The sequence below is a fragment of the Oncorhynchus mykiss genome, chromosome 2 (assembly GCF_057628025.1).
Source record: "Oncorhynchus mykiss isolate SJ-2025 chromosome 2, ASM5762802v1, whole genome shotgun sequence".
NCBI lineage: Eukaryota > Metazoa > Chordata > Actinopteri > Salmoniformes > Salmonidae > Oncorhynchus > Oncorhynchus mykiss.
Window position 1 is genome coordinate 86,827,028 of NC_143023.1, and position 27,347 is coordinate 86,854,374.

At 44.7% G+C, this 27,347-nt stretch overlaps 1 protein-coding gene across 4 annotated transcripts; it reads left to right on the forward strand.

Annotated features, from left to right (window-relative positions):
• The first annotated feature begins 587 nt into the window (after positions 1-587).
• On the forward strand, positions 588-27,171 carry LOC110498720 (BTB/POZ domain-containing protein 10). Of its 4 annotated transcripts, XM_021575375.3 has the most exons (9): positions 588-717; positions 10,092-10,172; positions 22,506-22,717; positions 23,199-23,514; positions 23,598-23,700; positions 24,894-25,014; positions 25,424-25,621; positions 25,995-26,105; positions 26,561-27,171. In XM_021575375.3, the coding sequence occupies exons 3-9, from the start codon at positions 22,558-22,560 to the stop codon at positions 26,863-26,865; spliced, it is 1,314 nt and encodes a 437-aa protein (XP_021431050.1). In that variant the 5' UTR covers positions 588-717; positions 10,092-10,172; positions 22,506-22,557; the 3' UTR covers positions 26,866-27,171. The 4 variants fall into 4 exon arrangements, 3 of the variants coding, with proteins under 3 accessions (XP_021431050.1, XP_021431033.1, XP_021431036.1); XM_021575358.3 differs by lacking the exons at positions 588-717; positions 10,092-10,172 and adding an exon at positions 19,843-20,243; XR_016489000.1 differs by lacking the exons at positions 588-717; positions 10,092-10,172 and adding an exon at positions 19,854-20,243 and having other exon boundaries at positions 24,838-25,014.
• The last annotated feature ends 176 nt before the right edge of the window (positions 27,172-27,347 follow it).

Genomic DNA, 27,347 nt, shown 5'->3' on the forward strand with positions numbered 1-27,347 from the left:
GCAGCAATTTCATCCTCTTCTATGGCTGTTATCTACAAATGCATGGAGACTGTTTTTAATTTACAATGATTACATCAAGATAGCTTGCTAATGGCATTTAATTAACTTAGCTAAACAGTGTGTAAAGTTGGTTAGCTAGCAGCTCAGTTGACTTCACCGAAAAAGTGGCCTAAATGTATTAAAAATGTATTTACTTGAATAGGTTGAACCCCTGCTTCTGTTTTTTAGTTCCTTACAAAAACAAAATGGCTAATCTTCACCATCTTTTGTGGTAGCAAAGCGCAGCAAGCATTAATTGTGGACGAATGGAGACAAGAAATAAAGTATTGTAATGAAACAGCAGGTCTCGAACCTTCGACCTTCGAGCCTGAGGTCCGGCGCGCTATCGACTGTGCCGCAAAAGCATGTTCGCACGGCAAAGTCGATTTCCGCGCATATAAACCCAGGGTCGTTACAGTATGTTTGTCACCAGAGCGGTTGAGAACGTGTTGTAATGTTTGACTTTAACAGCGTAATCCAATTTCAATAAATATAAATCCCAGATTGTCCGCAACACTTGAAAACGAACTACCCGGACCGGAAACAGTGACACACTTAACACACCGGCGTGTGGGGGAGGGTTCTTGAAATGTAACATCCAATTAAAATCTACCCGTTTTTGCAATACAACATTCTCCAGAACTGTAAGGGAAGCATGACAACGATGTGATTTTGGAGGTATGGTAACGCAGGATTACATCATTTCTGTTGTATAGGAATTCTAACTCGCTAACGTTAAGTAGATAATAAGTTACCTTTGCCAATGGAAGGCTCTGGTTGTTGTAATAATATATAGCATGTCATTTACGTTTCTTCAACTAATGTAGCGTTTCCCCAACTCTTTCCTCGGGACCCCAACGAGTGCATGTGTTGGTTTTACAAATGTTCAAAGCTTGATGATTAGTTGATTTATTTGAATCAAATGTGTAGTACTGTAGCAAAAAAAAAAAAACGTGGGGTCCCGAGGACCGGGTTTTGGGGAAACTCTGAACTAATGTGAAGCGAACAATAAACATGTAGGCCTATGTTTTCCATTAACATAGAAACATGTCATAAGTGCTGATGGTGGCTGATTCCTCATTGATCCCTCCTCTACCTACCTACCTACCTGTGATGGCTGAATGTCCGCATTTTAGAGGACAACTCAAGCACACTGAGTTGTCGGGTATGAGTGTCTTCACAGACACTCAAGGTGATAAAACTAGGATTTATTACTGAAGAGTACTGTATTGTTACTTACAGAAATAATTGTATAACAAGGACAGCACAGTAGGACTTGTGAAAATGCTTGATTGTTCAGCATTCAAGACAGCTGTCCAATACCATTTTTATATATGAATAAGATTGTTTAGTTTCAGGAATTATCTTGCATTCTGAAGTGACCATTATTTAAGTTGACAATGTTTTTTCACTTCCATTCAAACATATGACAGACAATTCCAAGGTAATGGAATTATGCTGAGACTCAGATTTTTCACTTTAAAATGTAGCCTATACCAAACAAAAAACATTGATTTCAAAGTTTAACAAACCATAGAACTCTATGCACAATAACTACTTTTAATAATTTCCACTGACAATTATACAATACACATTTACAGGAAAAACTGTGCAGATGCAGTGTGGTAACAGAATTACTGTAAAATCTCCCTTAGTTTTATTCTAATTCTGTTACCAAACTGCATCTGCACAGTTTGAAGAAAATGTTTGTTTTTATTTACTGTGTAAATTGTTCAAAGTAGACATTGTGCGTAGAGTTGCATGGTTTGTTAAACTTTGAAATCAAAGGTTTTAGTTTGGCATACATTTAAAAGTGAAAAATTGGAGTCTCTGCATAATTCTGTTACCGTGGAATTGCCCTGACCTAGAAATGTAACAATGTGTTTGTTTCTTTGTTGAAGATTGACAACAAACGGTTGAATAATTTGTGCTGGTTCAATTCCATGTTTTTGCCCGAGTTTAGGCCTAAAGGTTGATGATTGGTTGAGAGAGATCCATGACTCACATACCGTGTGCCAATAGCTTAGGGCCTCATTTTCAAAAGGTGTTTGGACTTTCTCCTGCATTGTGTGTTCTTGTAAAACCAGGCATAAAGAAAGGATGGGTGTGCGCACAGGTTTGACATTTGCAGCGCATATATTTTCTGCACCGGAGAACAGTATTTTCAATACAATGGCAATTACAGTTGTAGAACAATATTGTGGAGTAGGGTATGAGTCGTTTATTTGACAAAATCATACAAGAAGCGTACCTGTAGACTTTCAGTCATTACGCTAACGCTTATTAGTATTGGCTTGTGAAATAACTGCTAACTTCTTTCATACTGTATTAGGAGACATAAAAATGATTTCCACAAGTTTTTCTCACTCTGGGTAAGTTGCCAGAATCTCGCAGTATCCCTTTTAAGTGGAAGGTGTGATAACTGAGGTGTGTGTGGGGCACTTGGCAGAGACCAGAAGGCGAGACCCAGACACAGGAGGCAGATGATTAGAGTCCAAGATGTTTATTAACAATCCGAAAGGGGTAGGCAAGAGAATGATCGTGGACAGGCAAAAGGTCAAAACCAGTTCAGAGTTCCAGAGGTACAGAATGGCAGGCAGGCAGAATGATCAGGCAGGTGGGAATGGAGTCCAGAAAAACAGGCACAGGTCAAAACCGTGTGGACTAGTAACAGAGAATAGAAAACAGGCGCACCGGAAAAACTCGCTGGTTGACTTGAACATACAAGACAAACTGGCACAGAGAGACAGGAAACACAGGGATGAAAACACTAGGGAAAATAAGAGACACCCGGAGGGGGTGGAGACAATCACAAGGACAGGTAGAACAGATCAGGGCATGACAGAATTAGCCTATCATTTAATCTGTTGACTTGCTCTTTCAACTACTGTGTTATGTGTGTGTGCTTGATGAATAGTGTTGCACATCTCACAGAAAGCAATGCATGTTCATGAAATTTTGTCATGTTATCCAAAAGAAGACAGCACCATTTTGATTTTTAACTTTCATTTGGTCATTAATACACTGATATCTTCATATTTGAACACTATGCTAAATACAATTTGCTGGTCAAGTACAGTGCCTTGCGAAAGTATTCGGCCCCCTTGAACTTTGCGACCTTTTGCCACATTTCAGGCTTCAAACATAAAGATATAAAACTGTATTTTTTTGTGAAGAATCAACAACAAGTGGGACACAATCATGAAGTGGAACGACATTTATTGGATATTTCAAACTTTTTTAACAAATCAAAAACTGAAAAATTGGGCGTGCAAAGTTATTCAGCCCCCTTAAGTTAATACTTTGTAGCGCCACCTTTTTCTGCAATTACAGCTGTAAGTCGCTTGGGGTATGTCTCTATCAGTTTTGCACATCGAGAGACTGACATTTTTTCCCATTCCTCCTTGCAAAACAGCTCGAGCTCAGTGAGGTTGGATGGAGAGCATTTGTGAACAGCAGTTTTCAGTTCTTACCACAGATTCTCGATTGGATTCAGGTCTGGACTTTGACTTGGCCATTCTAACACCTGGATATGTTTATTTTTGAACCATTCCATTGTAGATTTTGCTTTATGTTTTGGATCATTGTCTTGTTGGAAGACAAATCTCCGTCCCAGTCTCAGGTCTTTTGCAGACTCCATCAGGTTTTCTTCCAGAATGGTCCTGTATTTGGCTCCATCCATATTCCCATCAATTTTAACCATCTTCCCTGTCCCTGCTGAAGAAAAGCAGGCCCAAACCATGATGCTGCCACCACCATGTTTGACAGTGGGGATGGTGTGTTCAGAGTGATGAGCTGTGTTGCTTTTACGCCAAACATAACGTTTTGCATTGTTGCAAAAAAGTTCAATTTTGTTTTCATCTGACCAGAGCACCTTCTTCCACATGTTTGGTGTGTCTCCCAGGTGGCTTGTGGCAAACTTTAAATGACACTTTTTATGGATATCTTTAAGAAATGGCTTTCTTCTTGCCACTCTTCCATAAAGTCCAGATTTGTGCAATATACGACTGATTGTTGTCCTATGGACAGAGTCTCCCACCTCAGCTGTAGATCTCTGCAGTTCATCCAGAGTGATCATGGGCCTCTTGGCTGCATCTCTGATCAGTCTTCTCCTTGTATGAGCTGAAAGTTTAGAGGGACGGCCAGGTCTTGGTAGATTTGCAGTGGTCTGATACTCCTTCCATTTCAATATTATCGCTTGCACAGTGCTCCTTGGGATGTTTAAAGCTTGGGAAATCTTTTTGTATCCAAATCCGACTTTAAACTTCTTCACAACAGTATCTCGGACCTGCCTGGTGTGTTCTTCATGATGCTCTCTGCGCTTTTGACGGACCTCTGAGACTATCACAGTGCAGGTGCATTTATACGGAGACTTGATTACACACAGGTGGATTGTATTTATCATCATTAGTCATTTAGGTCAACATTGGATCATTCAGAGATCCTCACTGAACTTCTGGAGAGAGTTTGCTGCACTGAAAGTAAAGGGGCTGAATAATTTTGCACGCCCAATTTTTCAGTTTTTGATTTGTTAAAAAAGTTTGAAATATCCAATAAATGTCGTTCCACTTCATGATTGTGTCCCACTTGTTGTTGATTCTTCACAAAAAAATACAGTTTTATATCTTTATGTTTGAAGCCTGAAATGTGGCAAAAGGTCGCAAAGTTCAAGGGGGCCGAATACTTTCGCAAGGCACTGTATTTGCAGTTATTGGATTGTCCTTTGGATATCCGGAGACCTCTGATTTAGCCTTTTGGCCTACAAAAAAACAAACATTTGTTATACTTTTTTTGGGGTTCATGGTTATTGTCCATAATTGTTGATTTTATAGGATTTATTGTGCCAGCCCTAGACGATGACAACAACAACCTAAAAATGTGTCTACGGCAGGCGTCGGCAACCGGCACCTGTGGGCCAAAACCGTCCCCGGAATCAGTTTTTGAGCCCCCAATTTTTTTGTAAAGAAATATGATTTTAATTTTTGATTAAAAAAAATAAACAAATCACCCGGAATTTAGCAAAAAATGGGTTACAAAGTGGGATTGAAATAGATTTAAATTAAATTTTTAGTCATTGATCTACACAATAAAATGAAATATAATTTTTTTATACATTGAATTAGTAAGATATAGTCGTTGCTTAAGTATTCTCTGCCTTTGTTTAGGCAAGCCTAAATTATACTGAACAAAAATATAAACGCAACATGCAATAATTTCAAATATTTTACTGAATTAGAGTTCATTGAAGGAAATCAGTCAATTGATCACAGGCCCTAATCTATGGATTTCACATGACTGGGCAGGGGCGTAGTCATGGCTGGGTCTGTGAAGGCATAGGCCTACCCACTGGGAAGCCAGGCCCAGCCCGTCAGAATGAGTTTTTCCCCACAAGAAATAAATACTACTCAATAAGCTTTTTGTGCGTATTTCTGGGATCTTTTATTTCAGCTCATGAAAAAATGGGACTGACTCTTTTAAAGGTTGCGTTTATATTTTTGTTCTGTATAGTTCAGAAGTAAGATTTGGCTTAGCTAAACATTTTTGTTACAGTGCATTCGGAAAGTATTCAGACCCCTTTAACTTTTTCCACATTTTTATTATTCTAAAATTGATTAAATTCTAAATTGATTAGATTGATTATATTAAATGTTTTCCTCAAATCTACACACACACCCCATACAAACAAAAACAGGTTTTTAGAAATGTTTGCTAGCCTGAATGCCAAGCGTCACATCTGGAGGAAACCAGCATCTTGCCGTGGGGATGTTTTTCAGCCGCAGGGACTGGGAGACTAGTCTGGATTGAGGAAGAAATGAATGGCAAAAAGTACAGATAGATCCTTGATGAAAACCTGCTCCAGAGCGCTCAGGATCTCAAACTGGGGCAAAGGTTCACACAGGAGTGACTTCGGGACAAGTCTCAATGTCCTTGAGTGGCCCAACCAGAGCCTGAACTTGAACCCGATTGAACAGTCTCTGGAGAGACTTGAAAATAGCTGTGCAGGGCCTCCAGGGTGGCGCAGTGGTTAAGGGTGCTGTACTGCAGCGCCAGCTGCGCCACCAGAGACTCTGGGTTCGCGCCCAGGCTCTGTCGCAACCGGCCGCGACCGGGAGGTCCGTGGGGCGACGCACAATTGGCCCAGCGTCGTCCGGGTTAGGGAGGGCTTGGCCGGTAGGGATATCCTTTTCTCATCGCACACCAGCGACTCCTGTGGCTGGCCGAGCGCAGTTTGCCAGGTGCACGGTGTTTCCTCCGACACATTGGTGCGGCTGGCTTCCGGGTTGGATCCGCGCTGTGTTAAGAAGCAGTCTGGCTTGGTTGGGTTGTGTATCGGAGGACGCATGACTTTCAACTTTCACCCGGGAGGACTCTCTCCCGGGTCCGTACGGGAGTTGTAGCGATGAGACAAGATAGTAGCTACTAAAAAATTGGATACCATGAAAAGGGGGTAAAAATAAAAAATAGCTGTGCAGCGACGCTCCCCCATCCAACATGACAGAGCTTGAGAGGATCTGCAGAGAAGAATGGGAGACACTCCCCAAATACAGGTGTGCCAAGCTTGCAGCACATACCCGAGGACACTCAAGGCTGTAATTGCTGCCAAAGGTGCTTCAAAGTACTGAGTAAAGGGTCTGAATATTTATGTAAATGTGATATTTCCTTTTTTTGGTCAGAGCTGTCAATGACTGAAGGCTGCTCCATGCAGACTGACATCTCTGGCTGCTCCATGCAGACTGACAGCTCTGGCTGCTCCATGCAGACTGACAGCCCTGGCCGCTCCATGCAGACTGACAGCCCTGGCCGCTCCATGCAGACTGGCAGCTCCGGCTGCTTCATGCAGGCTGGCAGCTCTGGCTGCTCCATGCAGACTGGCAGTTCTGACTGCTCCATGCAGACTGGCCGCTCTGGCTGCTCCATGCACACTGACAGCTCTGGCTGCTCCATGCAGACTGGCCGCTCTGGCTGCTCCATGCACACTGACAGCTCTGGCTGCTCCATGCACACTGACAGCTCTAGCTGCTCCATGCAGACTGACAGCCCTGGCCGCTCCATGCAGACTGGCAGCTCCGGCTGCTTCATGCAGGCTGGCAGCTCTGGCTGCTCCATGCAGACTGGCAGTTCTGACTGCTCCATGCAGACTGGCCGCTCTGGCTGCTCCATGCACACTGACAGCTCTGGCTGCTCCATGCAGACTGGCCGCTCTGGCTGCTCCATGCACACTGACAGCTCTAGCTGCTCCATGCAGACTGACAGCCCTGGCCGCTCCATGCAGACTGGCAGCTCTGGCTGCTTCATGCAGACTGGCAGCTCTGGCTGCTTCATGCAGACTGGCAGCTCTGGCTGCTTCATTCAGACTGGCAGCTCTGGCTGCTTCATGCAGACTGACAGCCCTGGCCGCTCCATGCAGACTGGCAGCTCTGGCTGCTTCATGCAGACTGGCAGCTCTGGCTGCTTCATGCAGACTGGCAGCTCTGGCTGCTTCATGCAGACTGGCAGCTCTGGCTGCTTCATTCAGACTGGCAGCTCTGGCTGCTTCATGCAGACTGGCAGCTCTGGCTGCTCCGAACAGGCGGGAGATTCCAACAGCGCTGTAGAGGAGGAAGGCTCTGGCAGCGCTGAACAGGCGGGAGACTCCGACAGCGCAGGAAAGGAGAAAGGCTCCGGCAGCGCTGGAGAGGCGAGGCGCACTGTAGACCTGATGCATGGTGCTGGCACTGGTGGTACTGGGCCGAGGACACGCACAGGAAGCCTGGTGCGGGAAGCTGCCACCGGAGGGCTGGTGTGTGGAGGTGGCACAGGATGGGCTAGACCGTGAAGGCGTACTGGAGATCTTGAGAGCAGGGCTGGCACAGGACGTGCAAGGTTAGGGAGGTGCACAGGAGGCCTGGTGCGTGAGGCTGGCACCATCTTCACCAGCCGACTAACACGCACCTCAGGACGAGTATGAATCGCTGACCCAGGTGCCATCAAATCCCCGACACGCTCCGTCGGGCGAATTCCATGCTTAACGCACCAACACAGCAACTCCCTCATTTCTCTCTCCTCCAATTTCCCCATTAACTCCTTCACAGTCTCTTTTTCGCTCACCTCTAACACCGGCTCTGGTTCTGGTCTCCTCCTTGGCTCCTCACGATAAACAGGGAGAGTTGGCTCAGGTGTGACTCCTGACTCTGCCACACTCTCCCTGAGCCCCCCCCCCCCCCCCAATACATTTTTGGGGCTGACTCTCGGGCTTCCTTCCGCGCCGCCGTGTTTGCTTCGCCAACCTCATTCTCCGATAACCTTCCGCGCACTGCTCCATCGAATCCCAGGCGGGCTCCGGCACTCTCCCTGGGTCGACCGCCCACCTGTCTATCTCCTCCCAAGAAGTATAGTCCATACTGTACTCCTCTTTGGGCTGCTCCTGTTGCCTCCTCTCCTGCTGCACCTTGGGGCAGCTACACTCCCCTGGTTTAGCCCAGGGTCCTCTCCCGTCGAGGATTTCCTCCCATGTCCAGAATTCCTTATTACGTATCTCCTGCTGCCGCTGTTGCTTCTCCTGCTGCTCCTGCCTGTTGACACGCTGCTTGGTCCTGTTGTGGTGGGTGATTCTGTAACGATTCTCTTTTTTCTCTTGCTTTCCGAATGCACTATATATGACCTCAGTTTGTGTGAAATATAAGGGGTTGACATTATTTTTTTTAATGACTACCCCTTCCTCTGTGCCCATACATAAATCTGTAAGTGCAACGATTCTCTTCTATCTCCTCCTCTGATGAAGAGGTGGAACAAGGATCGGACCAAAATGCAGCGTGATGATGATTCATGATATTTTAATGAAGGAAAAAACTATACATGAAGAAACTACAAAATAATGAAATGTGAACACTGAAACAGCCCTATCTGGTGCAAACACAAAGACAGGAACAATCACCCACAAAACCCAATACAAAACAGGCTACCTAAATATGGTTCCCAATCAGAGACAATGACTAACACCTGCCTCTGATTGAGAACCATATCAGGCCAAACATAGAAATAGACAAACCAGACACACAACATAGAATGCCCACCCAGCTCACGTCCTGACCAACACTAAAACAAGGAAAACACATACGAACGATGGTCAGAACGTGACAGTAAGTATTACATTTCAAGCACAAATTCAACTACAAAGACCAGGGAACAGTGATTGGTAGATGGGTAACAATAACAATCAGACATCGAATATATCTTTCAGCATGGTCCATTTATTAATTATGCTGTGGATGATGTATTAAACCACCCAGAAATATCAAAGATGCAGTCATCCTTCTGAACTGAGCTGCAGGAGCGGAAGGAAACTGCTTAGGGATGTCACCATGAGGCCGTTGGTGATGTTATTTGTATTTATTTTTTAACAGCTACAGTGGCTGTGAGTTCAGTGGCTGTGATGGGTGAAAACTGAGTTGGCTCAACACTGTAGTGACTCCAAAATAATTATCGAAATAACAATGAAAAGAAGCATGCAAATATACAGAATAAACATGAATATGTATGTTACAAAGCACTAAAGTAATATTGCCCCAAAAAACATGGCAAAGGGATACACTTTTTTGCCTACATGCAAAGCCTTGTAAATTGAGATGGCGCCGGAGGAGATGCTGTTGTACTACGGGCTCCTAGCAATTGTGCTATTTTGTGTGTGTGTGTGTTTTCGCATTATTTGTAACTTATTTTGTACATAATGTTTCTACCACTGTCTCTTATGACCGAAAAGAGATTCTGGATATCAGGACAGCGATTACTCACCTCGTACTGGACAAAGATTTTTTCTTTTTTTTGAGTCGGACGTGAAGGATTTACTTCAGACACACGACAAGGCCCAAATCCATGTCATTCGCATGAAGAAGAGACAGAGATTAGGGATGTAGGTTGGGGTTCCTTGTAAGGATCTGACGACAAGTGGGTACTCCACCTCTACCATCAGTCCAATTAGCCAACGTGCAAATCATTGGTTAATAAAATGGATGAGCTCCAATCGAGACTATCCTACCAACGGGACATTAACTGTAATATCTTATTTTTCACAGAGTCGTGGCTGAACGACGACATGGATAACATACAGCTGGCTGGGTTTTCGGTGCATTGGCAAGATAGAACAGCTGTCTCCGGTAAGACAACGGGTGGTGGTCTGTGTATTTGTAAATATCTGCTGGTGCACAAAATCTAATATTAAGGAAGTCTCTAGGTTTTGCTCGCCTGAGGTAGAGTATATCATGATAAGCTGTAGACCACACTATTTACCAAGAGAGTTTTCATCTATATTTTTCGTAGCTGTCTATTTACCACCACAAACCGATGCTGGCACTAAGACCGCACTCAATGATCTGTATAAGGCCATAAGCAAACAAGAAAATGCTCATCCAGAGAAACTTAAATCTGTTTTCCTAATTTCTACCAGCATGTTACATGTGCAACCAGAGGGGAAAAAACTCTTGACCACCTTTACTCCACACACAGAGATGTGTACAAAGCTCTCCCTCGCCCCCCATTTGGCAAATATGACCATAATTCCATCCTCCTGATTCCTGTAAAAACTAAAGCAGGAAGTACCAGTGACTCGCTCAATACGGACATGGTCAGGTGACACAGATGCGAAGCTGTTTTGCTAGCACAGACGGGAATATGTTCCAGGATTCTTCCGATGGCATTGAGGAGTACACCACATCAGTCACTGGCTTCATCAATAAGTGCATTGATGATGTTGTCCCCACAGTGACCGTACGTACATACCCCAACCAGAAGCCATGGATTACAGGCAACATCCGCACTGAGCTAAAGGGTAGAGCTGCCGATTTCAAGGAGCCTGACTTTAACCCGGACGCTTACAAGAAATCCCGCTATGCCCTCCAACGAATCATCAAACAGGCAAGGCGTCAATACAGGACTAAGATTGAATCGTACGACACCGGCTCTGACGCTCGTTGAATGTAGCAGGGCTTGCAAACTATTACGGACTACAAAGGGAAGCATAGCCGCGAGCTGACCAGTGACACGAGCCTACCGGATGAGCTAAATGACTTCTATGCTCACTTCGAGGCAAGCAACACTGAAACATGCATGAGAGCATCAGCTGTTCCGGACGACTGTGTGATCACGCTCTCCGTAGCCAATGTGAGTAAGATCTTTAAACAGGTCAACATTCACAAGGCTGCAGGGCCAACAGATTACCAGGACGTGTACTCCGACAATGCACTGAACAACTGGCAAGTGTCTTCACTGACATTTTCAACCTGTCCCTGGCCAAGTTTATAATACCAACATGTTTCAAGCAGACCACCATAGTCCCTGTGCCCAAGAACATCAAGGTAACCTGCCTAAATTACTACTGACCTGTAGCACTCTTGTCTGTAACCGTGAGCTGCTTTGAAAGGCAGGTCATGGCTCACATCAACACCATTATCCCAGAAACCCTAGACCCACGCCAATTTGCATACCACCCCAACAGATAAACAGATGATGCAATCTCTATTGCACTCAACACTGCCCTTTCCCACCTGGACAAAAGAAACACCTACGTGAGAATGCTGTTCATTGACTACTCATCACTGAGCTAAGTACCCTGGGACTGAATCCAGGACTTCCTGACGGGCTGCCCCCAGGTGGTAAGGATAGGTAACAACACATCTGCCATGCTGACCCTCAACATGGGGGCCTCTTAGGGGTGCCCGCTCAGTTCAAATCCAATTTTATTTGTCACATACACATGGTTAGCAGATGTTAATGCGAGTGTAGTGAAATGCTTGTGCTTCTAGTTCCGACAATGAAGTAATAACCAACGAGTAATCTAACCTAACAATTCCCCAACTACTACCTTATACACACAAGTGTAAAGGGAAAAAGAATATGTACATAAAGATAAATGAATGAGTGATGGTACAGAACGGCATAGGCAAGATGCAGTAGATGGTATTGAGTACAGTATATACATATGAGAAGAGTAATGTAGGGTATGTAAACATAAAGTGGCATAGTTTAAAGTGGCTAGTGATACATGTATTACATAAAGATGGCAAGATGCAGTAGATGAAATAGAGTACAGTATATACATATGAGATGAGTAATGTAGGGTATGTAAACATTATATTAAGTGGCATTGTTTAAAGTGGCTAGTGATACATTTTTACACCAATTTCCATCAATTTCCATTATTAAAGTGGCTGGAGTTGAGTCAGTATGTTGGCAGCAGCCACTCAATGTTAATGGTGGCTGTTTAACAGTCTGGCCTTGAGATAGAAGCTGTTTTTCAGTCTCTCGGTCCCTGCTTTGATGCACCTGTACTGACCTCGCCTTCTGGATGATAGCGGGGTGAACAGGCAGTGGCTCGGGTGGTTGTTGTCCTTGATGATCTTTATGGCCTTCCTGTGACATCGGGTGGTGTAGGTGTCCTGGAGGGCAGGTAGTTTGCCCCCAGTGATGCGTTGTGCAGACCTCACTACCCTCTGGAGAGCCTTACGGTTGTGGGCAGAGCAGTTGCTGTACCAGGCGGTGATACAGCCCGACAGGATGCTCTCGATTGTGCATCTGTAGAAGTTTGTGAGTGCTTTTGGTGACAAGCCAAATTTCTTCAGCCTCCTGAGGTTGAAGATGCGCTGCTGCACCTTCTTGTGGATAGGGGGGTGCTCCCTCTGCTGTTTCCTGAAGTCCACAATCTTCTCCTTTGTTTTGTTGATGTTGAGTGTGAGGTTATTTTCCTGACACCACACTCTGAGGGCCCTCCTCTCCTCCCTGTGGGCCTTCTCGGCGTTGTTGGTAATCAAGCCTACCACTGTAGTGTGGTCCACAAACTTGATGATTGAGTTGGAGGCAGTCATGGTCACGCAGTCGTGGGTGAACAGGGAGTACAGGAGAGGGCTCAGAACGCACCCTTGTGGGGCCCCGGTGTTGAGGATCAGCGGGGTGGAGATGTTGTTACCTACCCTCACCACCTGGGGGCGGCCCGTCAGGATGTCCAGTACCCAGTTGCACAAGGCGGGGTCGAGACCCAGGGTCTCAAGCTTAATGACGAGTTTGGAGGGTACTATGGTGTTAAATGAGCTGTAGTTGTAGTCGTTGAACAGCATTCTCACATACAGTGGGGCAAAAAAGTATTTAGTCAGCCACCAATTGTGCAAGTTCTCCCACTTAAAAAGATGAGAGAGGCCTGTAATTTTCATCATAGGTACACTTCCGCTATGACAGACAAAATGAGAAAAAGAAATCCAGAAAATCACATTGTAGGATTTTTAATAAATTTATTTGCAAATGATGGTGGAAAATAAGTATTTGGTCACCTACAAACAAGCAAGATTTCTGGCTCTCACAGACCTGTAACTTCTTCTTTAAGGGGCTCCTCTGTCCTCCACTCGTTACCTGTATTAATGGCACCTGTTTGAACTTGTTATCAGTATATAACAGACACCTGTCCACAACCTCAAACAGTCACACTCCAAACTCCACTATGGCCAAGACCAAAGAGCTGTCAAAGGACACCAGAAACAAAATTGTAGACCTGCACCAGGCTGGGAAGACTGAATCTGCAATAGGTAAGTAGCTTGGTTTGAAGAAATCAACTGTGGGAGCAATTATTAGGAAATGGAAGACATACAAGACCACTGATAATCTCCCTCGATCTGGGGCTCCACGCAAGATCTCACCCCGTGGGGTCAAAATGATCACAAGAACGGTGAGCAAAAATCCCAGAATCACACGGGGGGACCTAGTGAATGACCTGCAGAGGGCTGGGACCAAAGTAACAAAGCCTACCATCAGTAACACACTACGCCGCCAGGGACTCAAATCCTGCAGTGCCAGACGTGTCCCCCTGCTTAAGCCAGTACATGTCCAGGCCCGTCTGAAGTTTGCTAGAGAGCATTTGGATGATCCAGAAGAAGATTGGGAGAATGTCATATGGTCAGATGAAACCAAAATTGAACTTTTTGGTAAAAACTCAACTCGTCGTGTTTGGAGGACAAAGAATGCTGAGTTGCATCCAAAGAACACCATACCTACTGTGAAGCATGGGGGTGGAAACATCATGCTTTGGGGCTGTTTTTCTGCAAAGGGACCAGGACGACTGATCCGTGTAAAGGAAAGAATGAATGGGGCCATGTATCGTGAGATTTTGAGTGAAAACCTCCTTCCATCAGCAAGGGCATTGAAGATGAAACGTGGCTGGGTCTTTCAGCATGACAATGATCCCAAACACACCGCCCGGGAAATGAAGGAGTGGCTTCGTAAGAGGCATTTCAAGATCCTCAAAAGGTTATACAGCTGCACCATCGAGAGCATCCTGACAGGTTGCATCACCTCCTGGTATGGCAACTGCTCAGCTTCTGACCGCAAGGCACAACAGAGGGTAGTGCATATGGCCCAGTACATCACTGAGGCCAAGCTTCCTGCCATCCAGGACCTCTATACCAGGCAGTGTCAGAGGAAGGCCCTAAAAATTGCCACCCTAGCCATAGACTGTTCTCTCTGCTACTGCAATGCAAGCGGTACCGGAGCGCCAGGTGTACGTCCAAAAGACTTCTTAATAACAGCTTCTACCCCAAGCCATATGTCTCCTGAACAGCTAATCAAATAGCTTCCCAGACTTTTTGCATTGTCCCCCCCACACCCATAGTTTCTGCCAAAGATGATTCTAACATATATATTGACTCTAATCAAGGTATATTTAAGAAATACGGCCCGAGGAGGTGTGGAATATGGCCAATATACCACGGCTAAGGGCTGTTCTTAGGATACTGTTCTTAGGATCAAATGTTATTGGTCACATACACATGGTTAGCAGATGTTATTGTGAGAGTAGCGAAATGCTTATGCTTCTAGATCCGACAGTGCAGCAATATCTAACAGGTAATATCCAACAATTCCACAACAAAACCTAATACACACAAGCTAGTAAAGGAATGGGATGAGAATATATACAGTGAGCACCATAATTCATTGGACAGTGACCAGGTTGTTGTTGGGGTGTGACAACATGAGGAAGACAGCAGTGTGGATGCAAATGAAGATGGCCGTCGTAAGGCTCAGAAATGAAAATCAATCAATCAGGAACATTGCAAAACCCTGGGCATGCCCAAGGCAACAGTTTGGTTCATCATTAACAAGAAAAAAACAACCAGTGAACTAAATTATGTCAAAAGACCCGGTAGAGTGAAGAAGACCACTGTAGTGGATGACCGGAGAATACTCTCTTTAGTGAAGAAAAACCCCCTGACAACAACCCAACAGATCAAAAACACTCTCCTGGATGCAGGTGTAGATGTGTCAAAGTCTACCATACATAGAAGACTGCACCAGCAGGACTACAGAGGGTACACTACAAGATGCAAACCACTGATAAGACTGAAGAACAGAAAGGTGAGATTGCAGTTTGCTGAAAAGCACCTAAAAGAGCCCCAAGAGTTCTGGAAAAAAGTATTGTGGACAGATGAGACAAAGAGTGAAGGAAAGAGGAACGTGTGGAGAATGGGTATGCTTTGGGTATGCTTTTGCCTTTGTCAATGTTGGTAATCAAGCCTACCACTGTAGTGTCGTCTGCAAACTTGATGATTGAGTTGGAGGCGTGCATGGCCACACAGTCGTGAGTGAACAGGGAGTACAGGAGAGGGCTGAGAACGCACCCTTGTGGGGCCCCAGTGTTGAGGATCAGCGGAGTGGAAGTATTGTTTCCTACCTTCAACACCTGGGGGTGGCCCGTCAGGAAGTCCAGGATCCAGTTGCACAGGGCGGGGTCGAGACCCAGGGCCTCAAGCTTTATGTTGAGCTTGGAGGGTACTATGGTGTTGAATGCTGAGCTGTAGTCAATGAACAGCATTCTTACATAGGTATTCCTCTTGTCCAGATGGGATAGGGATGTGTGCAGTGTGATGGCGATTGCATCGTCTGTAGACCTATTGGGGCGGTAAGCAAATTGGAGTGGGTCTAGGGTAACAGGTAGGGTGGAGGTGATATGATCCTTGACTAGTCTCTCAAAGCACTTCATGCTTTCAGAAGTGAGTGCTGCGGGGCGATAGTCATTTAGTTCAGTTACTTTAGCTTTCTTCGGAACAGGATTAATGGTGGCCATCTTGAAGCATGTGGGTACAGCAGACTGGGATGGGGATTGATTGAATATGTCCGTAAACACACCAGCCAGCTGGTCTGCACATGCTCTGAGGACGTGGCTGGGGATGCTGTCTGTCTTGCGAGAGTTAACACATTTTAAATGTTTTACTCATGTCGACCACGGAGAAGGATAGCCCACAGTCTTTGGTAGCAGGCGTGTCGGTGGCACTGTATTGTCCTCAAAGCGTGCAAAGAAGTTGTTTAATTTGTCTAGGAGCAAGACGTCGATGTCCGACACGGCTGGTTTTCTTTTTGTAGGCCGTGATTGTCTGTAGACCCGGCCACATACGTCTCCTGTTTGAGCCGTTGAATTGCGACTCCACTTTGTCTCTATACTGACGCTTTGCTTGTTTGATTGCCTTACAGAGGAAATAAGTACACTGTCTGTATTCTGTCATGTTTCCAATTGCCTTGCCATGATTAAATGCGGTGGTACGTGCTTTCAGTTTTGCGCGAATGCTGCCATCAATCCATGGTTTCTGGTTTGGGAAGGTTTTAATAGTCACAGTGGGTACAACATATCCTATGCACTTCCATATAAACTCGCTAACCGAGACAGCATTGACATCAATGTTATTGTCTGAGGCTACCCGGAACATACAGTGGGGAGAACAAGTATTTGATACACTGACAATTTTGCAGGTTTTCCTACTTACAAAGCATGTAGAGGTCTGTAATTTTTATCATAGGCACACTTAAACTGTGAGAGACGGAATCTAAAACAAAAATCCAGAAAATCACATTGTATTATCTTTAAGTTATTCATTTGCATTTTATTGCATGACATAAGTATTTGATACATCAGAAAAGCAGAACTTAATATTTGGTACAGAAACCTTTGTTTGCAATTACAGAGATCATACGTTTCCTGTAGTTCTTGACCAGGTTTGCACACACTGCAGCAGGGATTTTGGCCCACTCCTCCATACAGACCTTCTCCAGATCCTTCAGGTTTCGGGGCTGTCGCTGGGCAATACGGACTTTCAGCTCCCTCCAAAGATTTTCTATTGGGTTCAGGTCTGGAGACTGGCTAGGCCACTCCAGGACCTTGAGATGCTTCTTACGGAGCCACTCCTTAGTTGCCCTGGCTGTGTGTTTCGGGTCGTTGTCATACTGGAAGACCCAGCCACGACCCATCTTGAATGCTCTTACTGAGGGAAGGAGGTTGTTGGCCAAGATCTCGCGATACATGGGCCCCGTCCATCCTCCCCTCAATACGGTGCAGTCGTCCTGTCCCCTTTGCAGAAAAGCATCCCCAAAGAATGATGTTTCCACCTCCATGCTTCACGGATGGGATGGTGTTCTTGGGGTTGTACTCATCCTTCTTCCTCCAAACACGGCGAGTGGAGTTTAGACCAAAATAATATATTTTTGTCTCATCATACCACATGACCTTCTCCCATTCCTCATCTGGTCATTGGCAAACTTCAGACGGGCCTGGACATGCGCTGGCTTGAGCAGGGGGACCTTGCGTGCGCTGCAGGATTTTAATCCATGACGGCGTAGTGTGTTACTAATGGTTTTCTTTGAGACTGTGGTCCCAGCTCTCTTCACGTCATTGACCAGGTCCTGCCGTGTAGTTCTGGGCTGATCCCTCACCTTCCTCATGATCATTGATGCCCCACGATTTGAGATCTTGCATGGAGCCCCAGACCAAGGGTGATTGACCGTCATCTTGAACTTCTTCCATTTTCTAATAATTGCGCCAACAGTTGTTGCCTTCACACCAAGCTGCTTGCCTATAGTCTTGTAGCCCATCCCAGCCTTGTGCAGGTCGACAATTTTATCCCTGATGTCCTTACACAGCTCTCTGGTCTTGGCCATTGTGGAGAGGTTGGAGTCTGTTTGATTGAGTGTGTGGACAGGTGTCTTTTATACAGTGTATCAAATACTTGTTCGGCCCACTGTATCTCAGTCCAAGTGATCGAAACAATCTTGAAGCGTGGAATCCGATTGGTCAGACCAGCGTTGGATAGACCTAACCACGGGCGCTTCCTGTTTCAGTTTCTGCCTTTTGGAGGGGAGCAACAGGATGGATTCATGGTCAGATTTGCCAAAAGGAGGGTGGGGAGGGCCTTGTATGCATCACGGAAGTTAGAGTAGCAGTTGTCGAGTGTGTTACTCGCTCGTGTACTGCAATCGATATGCTGATAGAATTTAGGTAGCCTTGTTCTCAGATTAGCTTTGTTAAAATCCCCAGCTGCAATAAATGCAGCCTCAGGATGAATGGTTTCCAGTTTGCATAAAGTCCAGTAGAGTTCATTGATGGCCGTCTTGGTATCCGCTTGCGGGGGGATATTCACAGCTGTGGCGATAACCGAGGAGAGTTCTCTTGGGAAAGAATACGGTGTGAGGAATTCTAGGTCAGGTGAACAAAAGGACTTGAGTTCACAAAGGATCTGCTTTGGGGAAGTCATATTCCTGGTCGTAGTGCTGGTAAGTTGACGTCTCTTTGATATCCAATAGTTCTTCCCTGCTGTTTGTAATAACATTTTAAGGTTTTCTGGGATAACAATGTAAGAAATATTACATAAAAATATAAAAAAATACTGCACAGTTTCCTAAGGACTTGAAGCGAAGCTGCCATCTCTATCGGTGCCATCAGTATTGGTCAAACCCCTGAGGTGCCTTATTGCTATTATAAACTGGTTACCAACGTAATTAGAGCCGTAAAAATAAATGTTTCGTAATACCCGTGGTATACGGTCTGATATACCATGGCTGTCTGCCAATCAGCATTCAGGGCTTGACCCACCAAGTTTATAATAGTGTTTATTTCATACACTTGGGCTCCCGAGTGGTGCAGCGGTCTAAGGCACTGCATCTCAGTGCAAGAGTCGTCATTACAGTCCCTGGTTTGATTCCCGACTGTATCACATCCGGCCGTGATTGGGAGTCCCATAGGGCGGTACACAATTGGCCCAGCGTCGTCTGGGTTTGGCCCCCCGACCAGCCACTCTGACAAAAATTGGCCTGCTGCTGAATTTCGTTGTCTACCCCTGGTGTACGGCTATGGCTCATGTGGAAGAGATGCACAAAAGTCCACCAGTTAAGCCCAATGACGACAACCATATTGATATGTTTCTTCTTCCACCTAAACACTCACTGAAAATCTAGCTTACACTTGCATTGCAAATTGCAATCATTGTAAACATGTACAGATTTAATCAATAATTTGACATCTGCAATTATTAACAGGCTTTTTGATAATGGAATAAGAAGCTGCTAAGTATATTTCGATACATTATTTTAATTCAGACAATGAAAAGTAGCCTATAGGATAAATACAAATATCAAAATAGTGTTATGAAGTGTTTATTAAGCAAGAGAATGACATGATTAACAGTCTACAATATACACCATGTGTCAAAGTGGTTGTAGTGCTACCTCTCTGGATGGACTACTCAAAAAATCCCCACACACCTCTGTTAATCATAGCCCTTATCTGGGGAGTCAATCATTATAAGAAAATATCTAGCTCAAATTACATAATTTAACATCAACTAACAGAAAAACATTTTAAGCACATATTGGCATATTCGTTGACAGCCAAGTCAAGTCCAGAGGTCAAATTGTGCTCTGTCATGTCCTTCATCCTCAAGCCAGCTATTTTATTTAATCAGCCAAGCCATGCTGCTTGATGCTGCTATGGAGAATCGTGTCAACAAGGGCAGTATCAGGACCACTGAGGTATGATCAGGAGAGTAGACGGGGAGGTCGGGCTACGCCTACGTCAGGAGGTTTGCTCTGTGTGTGTCTGACTCGATTTCGTGGAGAAAAAAAGCGCACAGCCATTCATATCTACGGGTCTCCCTGTCTGAATTGAAATACTGGCCCTCCTGTCTCAATTTTTTTTTTGTCATTGGTGCGATCGAGTCTTTTTGAAAGAGAATTTTCAGCCTGTGCTCTCACAGCTAGAAAGTTGAATCAGAGTCTACGAAATAATGCTGAAGTTCGAAAGTAATGCCCAACTATGCTAAACCGGCTGGCAAGCCTGCATTGTTCGGAGGAGCCCAAGTCCTTTGTGCTTTCATCCCTCAGCTCATCCCGTGCTGCTTTGTCTTTCATTTGCCGTGCGATACAGACGGGTAGGTATGCTCATCATCCTATTCATTCTTATTCTCATTCTTGTTTCTTATGGCATGTGTTGATTTCCTATATTTTGTAAATATTAATTCGATGTGTTTTTTTTATGTGGCTTTTCCACGCATTCTAATGAATAGCAATGTGGAAAGGGGAAAATAAAGCAAGACTGCGTGTGTCTTTAAAAGGGAAGTGTCTAATTTCTTGGTTTGCCGATCAGAACGCATAGGGTTTATTTATATACATTTTTGTAAAGGGTTAAACCCTCGACACTAGTGCGCATTCTTCTCTGTTTAACATCAAAGTAGCAGTGTCAGCACTCAGCGCTCTAAATTATTGATGGGACCTTTTTCTTTAAGTAACGGGACTCAATGCTGCAGACGCCTATAACACAAGTGCATCTGTGGATTTTTTTCCTTCTTATCACAGTCATATAATATTCAACCATGCAATTTGCATCCCAAGTTATTTCGTGGAAAAAAATGCTATTTTCAAGATTCTATGTGAGGTAATCGCGGGAGCTATTAATATGTGGATGGATATAGCTTTGCATTGCTGCATGAAAGATGAGATGAACGCTATCGCTCTCACTGATCCATTGTTTGCAGATCGTGCTAGACTTGCCTGCTTCTTGCACTGGAAGAATATTTGTTTTATACATTAAACAATCTGGTCAAAAATCCTTCCTGTTGGACATTCTACCCTATATTAAAAATTCAAATTATGCCAAACTATTGTAGATAATAGGTCGAGGAGATAGCCTAAAGGGGTTGATGCTGCTGTGTTTGCTGACCTGAATTGCTGCTGAGTGCAATAGGGGCACCATTCCATAACCAGCCTATGCTGTTCCTACATTCACCGGCATCTCCAATGCTGTCCAATGCTTTTAATCACATTCCCCAACCTAATGATTTAAAAAAATATATTATTCAGATTTCTCAAAAAGATAGTCCACACACCATCTGGGGATAGTCTACTCATTGTTTTTTTGGTTCAGTTTTTGTTTACATGGCAGTATTCTATACTGGTGCAGTAATGAGGACAAGCTGCTCAAAGAGCAGGGGACTCGCATACTGTAGAGCAGGCCTGCCTGGCTCTGACCTGCATACTGCATGATGAGAGCTAGCATCCTGGACCACTGTTTAGCATCCATTCAGCCGCTGCCAAAATATAGACAGCAATTATTTGGACACAAAATTGAATAACATGACATTCTGCCTTATTTTGCCACATGAAGTAAGTTGGTTGTTCTCCACGTGTAGTGAAATTACTGATTTCTGCTGCTCTGAGTCAGCCAGTCAGTCCCCCAGGTCTGTGATTTTTCTCATTCTCTGGGACTCCATCAGTGGAGGAGGACTCAGATGTCAGACCCTGTTACGGTTGACTGGACACAGTTTTCTATGGGGAACTAGAAGGTGGACGGACGTCATCCATTGGAGGGACTATAAAGCAGTTTCTTTAAAGCTCTCCTGTCTTTGAGAGTTCCTCAATGTGCTGCTCTCTCTAGTCCATTCTCTCCAAGGGCATTCACTTCAGCCTCATCATATTTCATATTCACGTCCCTGGGGCGGGAGCCGCTCTTTATTAGGGAGACCTGCTGTATGGCACGCTGGCCAGACTAGACAAACCAGACGGTGTGAGAGCGGTTTCAGAGGTAAAGAGGCTGCTGCAGATAACAGAACAATGCTTCCTGCTTCTGTCTCTGCTTGTCTCAATGGGATGACCAGTTTCTAAATTTCCCCGTAGAAAGGCTCTTCTGCAACAGACAGTAGAGTTTTACGTTTAAATGCTTCAATGGGAAATGAATATTATTTTTGATTTTTAAAATATTTTTTTAAACTAGGCAAGTCAGTTAAGAACAAATTATTATTGGTACTTCAGGCATTGTGTGTAGTCTGCTCCATCAGGGTAATATTTCAGATTTTACAAAGGCCACTCCAAGAGGAGTAATAGTCCAATGTATGTGTTGTCCCCACAGTTAAGTGGGGAGTTCAATGGGATTGTTTCACATGGATTCATTCCCTAATGTGTTTCTCAGAGTATAGGGTTCTAGCTGCAGGCAGCAAGCAGTAGTGTTGTAGTGGCAATCTTTCTACAGCGGTCAGCACTCCCAAAAAAAATCTGCCTGTCGCACAGAGGATTCACATAAGTTTATTGCAGGCTTTTATCCACTTTTCTGTGCAGAGAAACATGCAAAATGTTCACTTTTCCCTCAGTGCTCATGTGTGTATCTCTGACTGTGTGTGTGTGATCTTCTCCTCTCTCAGTGCCCAGCCCCGCCTCCCAGCAGTCCCACAACTGGAGGCCGACCTAGTCAACATGAACCTGCATGGCGCCAGCGGAGGCCTCGACCGCTGCAGGGACAGTGACCGCCGGCGCTCCAGCGACCGCTCCCGAGACTCCTCCCATGAGAGGGGCGAGGGTCAGCTGACCCCTTGCATCAGAAACATCACCTCGCCCACCCGACAGCACAACAGTGGTGAGTAGCTTCCCAGTGTTTCATCTCCATCACTGGAGCAACACCCTGGCTGTACCCGTTGCTCATTCTGTAATCCATTACTGCTATGCGACAGAACCACACAGTGTAGTGATGAGACACTGACATAACAAGGCCGTCTCAGATGCCTCAGGTCCAGCTGTTAGATTGAGGCCCTTTCTAACTACACAAAATCACTTTCTGAAGTGGTTTCATCACGTAGAAATCTCCTTAAAGCCTCACCCAGAGGTGGAGCCACGGTAGTCATACGACTACTCAGTCTGGACCCACTCTGGGAATTAAGCCAATGGCCGAACTGAATGATGTTTAAATTGCTACAGTAACAGTTGAGTATTCTAGCCTTGAAAGGCTCTTGTGAAAGCTTTCAATGCCTTTTTTCATCCTTATGACAACCAGCAACAGTGTGATGAGACCGCAGTGTTAGCGCCTTACCTACGGTACTCTGTCTGCTTGTCTCTTCCAGATCGTGAGCGGGGCGAGGGTGGTTCTTCCTCCAGGTCATCAAGCCCTCGGCCGCCCAGGGCCATGATGTCGGTGGGGCCCAGTTGCATCACAGTGAGTAACAGCAGAAGCAGCCTGTTCAGCAAAGAGGCCCCCTGTAAGGGCCTGGGCCACGGACACGTCCACAGCCCCTGTGACCTCATCTACGTCTATGAGAACACCAAGGAGGGGGCGCGCACTTTGCGAACGGCCGAGAGGGTCACTCTGATCGTGGACAACACCCGCTTCGTGGTGGACCCGGCTATCTTCACTGCTCAGCCCAACACCATGCTGGGAAGGTACAGCAAAATATTTTATCAAAGGGATATTACAGAAAATTAAAGGGATAGTTAATCAAACCAAATGTTTTCCTCTCTCGTAGAATGTTTGGTTCCGGGAGGGAATACAATTTTACCAGGCCCAATGACAAAGGGGAATTTGAGGTGGCAGATGGAATCAGCTCAACTGTTTTCAGAGCCATCCTGGTAAGACTCATTCTGGTTTGATAATGTCATACAGTTTCACCTAATGTCCCCAGAGATGGGTTGGTATTGATGAAGTGAAGGATTATGCTGCTGTGTCATTCATGACTGGAATGGAACATACGTTCTCTCACAGATCCTTCTATCCATCCCCTATATATTTTATTGAGAAGAAGAATAGGCATTCAGTGTTCTGACCTATCTAAAACAAGCACCTTTATTATTCAATTACCAGAAATTGGGAAGTGGCCAAATGTATAGGGGTCAATAAATATTTTATTTGCATATGGTTGCAGCACCATTTCCATATTATTCAAGGGCTTATAGTGCATTTGTATGCAATTACTTTCTAGTAATACCTTGACAAATAAGATTGTTCACAAACAATCTCTGAGGTTGTCCGTCTGATATATTGTGTATTTTTGCGGAAGTGTGGAAATGTAGGGCAAATAATCAGTGTTACATAAGGCACATTGACCGGGATCAGAGATACTAATGCTGTACAGCATGCTAGTGCTTTCATTTTTGTGTTTGTTCGCCCTGCTGTTCCACTTAACTCTCCAGAGACACAGGGGAGGAGAACAACCAGGTAATGGCATCTGTTTGTGTGTGTATCATAGGGTTTCTGGATGTTATTTCAGGCTCAAGAGCAGCTTTCTGTGTGACTCACAGGCTGTACGTTGTTCTTGCATGTCAACGTAGCAATTTCGCATCTCTATGCCTATTTGTATGGGGGAGAGATTCTAATGTGGATAGTTGGGACTCAAGAACATGCTAAATGCACTTCTTTGTTTGATTTCAAGGCTTATCTTGGATTGTCAGTATTAACAGTCTCGTTGTGCAGATCTGTGCTCGGCATGTGAAGAGCTCTACCGCCAAAGTCGACCCGACTAAAACAGCAGGGAGAGAGGAAAAATATGGCTGGCAGCGTTAGCATTCAGGGCACAGAGAAAGCTAACAGCCGTTTCAGGCACTATCTTGTGAATAGCTCCTGCAGCCTCCATCCATTTTCTTTTCAGTGTTATACTTGAACGATCTCCGTGTTTCTCTGGCTGTAAACGGGTCTGTGGGGGTGGTAGGAAGACAGTGACGTCACTGCCATTTGCTGTTGTCTGAAGGCTCTGTTCTGTGTGTGCGCAGAGCAGCCTCCGTGATGGCTGCCTGTTGGTTTTTCCTGTGTGACTTTTAAATGGCAGGATTACTACAAATCTGGGATAATCCGCTGTCCTGATGGTATCTCCATTCCCGAGCTGAGAGAAGCATGTGACTACCTCTGCATCTCCTTCGACTACAGCACCATCAAGTGTAGAGACCTCAGTGAGTGTATATAGCTATGTGCCATCAGGCCCTCTCTTTCTCATTATAATGACATGATAATAGACATGTAATATTTCATTCCATATCATTGTTCTGTATTAGATGCTAGGTTTATTTAGCCTGCTGTGTGTTTGGGGTTGTGGAGGTGTTGACATGTTGTGGGTGAGTAGGTGTCACAGCTCTGAAACTAAGTCAGTATTAGCTTACAGGTTTGATCCATGTCAGATGATTGCAGAGTTTCCACAATGTGGGCTATTGATTGACATTGTTTTAAATGTGGATGTGTCTAGTTTTCCTCACGTGTGTGTGTGTGTGTGTGTGTGCGCACGCGCGCATGCTTGAGTGTAGTTCTCACCCTGAAATATAAACAAAGTTTGGTTGTCTCAATCCACCTGCTCCTATTTTCCAGGTGCACTCATGCACGAGCTGTCCAACGATGGGGCGAGGCGTCAGTTTGACTTTTACTTAGAGGAGATGGTGCTGCCTCTGATGGTGGCCAGCGCCCAGAATGGAGAGAGGGAGTGTCACGTAGTGGTCCTGACAGACGACGACGTGGTGGACTGGGACGAGGAGTACCCTCCGCAGATGGGAGAGGAGTATTCTCAGAGTGAGTCAGGTCATTCACCTCACTGGCTCTGCTGATATAGTAGTTTACAAGCAAGCCATTTCATCAAGTCACCTATCGCTGTGAAAATAATTGCCCAAGATTATAATTGACTGGGATGACATGTTAAAGGCCCAGTGCATTAGTTCTGGGTAACAAGTTACTTACTGTAATAGTTTTGCATTAAAGTGGTAAAAAAAATTAACAAGTTTTACATCAGCTGTTGTACAAGTATGACACAAAACACAGGAAATAGACTTTGAGTGCACTGGTTCACCTGCTTTATCTGTATTGCTGAATGTCTGTGTTATTTTACTTAGAATATGTATGACATTTAATTATATAAACAATAATACTTTTTCATTTTTCTTTACAGTTATATACAGCACAAAACTGTACAGATTCTTCAAGTACATAGAGAATCGTGACGTTGCCAAATCAGTATTAAAAGAAAGAGGACTTAAGAAAATCAGACTAGGAATTGAAGGTATGGTGGATCATCACTAAACTGCCTTGTTCCTTGTTGCACACAATGTCAATCAAGAAGTTTTACTTTCATGTCTATACAATTTCTGATAAGACTTAAGAGTAACACTAGTTACTCTTAAGCTTGCTTTGCAATCATGTAATTACCAGAATCACTTATCCATTATTAGTATGTAATACTAACAGGCCCTATTACTATGTTACAGCATGTGACAATGTTGTTACTAGTAGAGTAATAAACGTTATATTGCAGGTATAAGAGCAACTCAATATAGCCTAAAGGGTTACCCCAACCGGATAAAAAGTATTGAAGACCACACTTTTTGTATAAATATACTTCAAATACAATTGTTTTATTAACCAATCAATTTTTTTTTTATAAAATGAGAAGTATTTGAACAGAAAACGTAAATGTCACTAACTCCCAAACCAAAATGTCTGTTTTTATCCTCCCAGGTTACCCCACCTACAAGGAGAAGGTGAAGAAGCGTCCCGGCAGCCGGCCAGAGGTAATCTACAACTACGTCCAGAGGCCCTTCATCCGCATGTCCTGGGAGAAGGAGGAGGGCAAGAGTCGCCATGTTGACTTCCAGTGTGTGAAGAGCAAGTCCATCACCAACCTGGCAGCCGCCGCTGCAGACATTCCCCAGGACCAGCTGGTCAACATGCACCCTGGTCCTCAGGTGGACGAACTGGACATCCAGCCTCAGCCAAGCTACCACTACGAGCCAGACCCAGACGCCCCCTCACCGGCTGTCTGAGACTGGGCCCCCGTCCCCCTCCACTCCCCCCTCTTCTCCCTCCACAGAGCACTGTAGTGACAAGCAAGTTGGGCAGCAGAAACCACATTGCCTTTACAAGCCTCAAAAGATAACTGGTATATACTGTCAATAGCCAAGGAAGGAGAAGCAAAGCACACAGTAAACAATTGCCTCATTGCACTGTCTGCACTGTTTTTTTAAACTAACCAAAGGAGATTTATTTTTATCAAGAATATTTGACGTATTCTTTTCATTTTGAAGGGGGGGAAAAAGCAGATTGTATCACAATAAACTTGTCTGTGGGTCCTTGTGTGTGTGTGTGTGGTGCTGCTGTGTAGTTACAGTACTGTAGTTCGTAAAGAGTTTGGTTTTCTCCACTTCCCCTGCGGTATGGCGGTACGGATTTAGAATCTTACCATAGGTAGTCCACCACCAGATAAGCCTCGCTGTGATGCTTTGGTCTCAGAATAAATACATTTGTA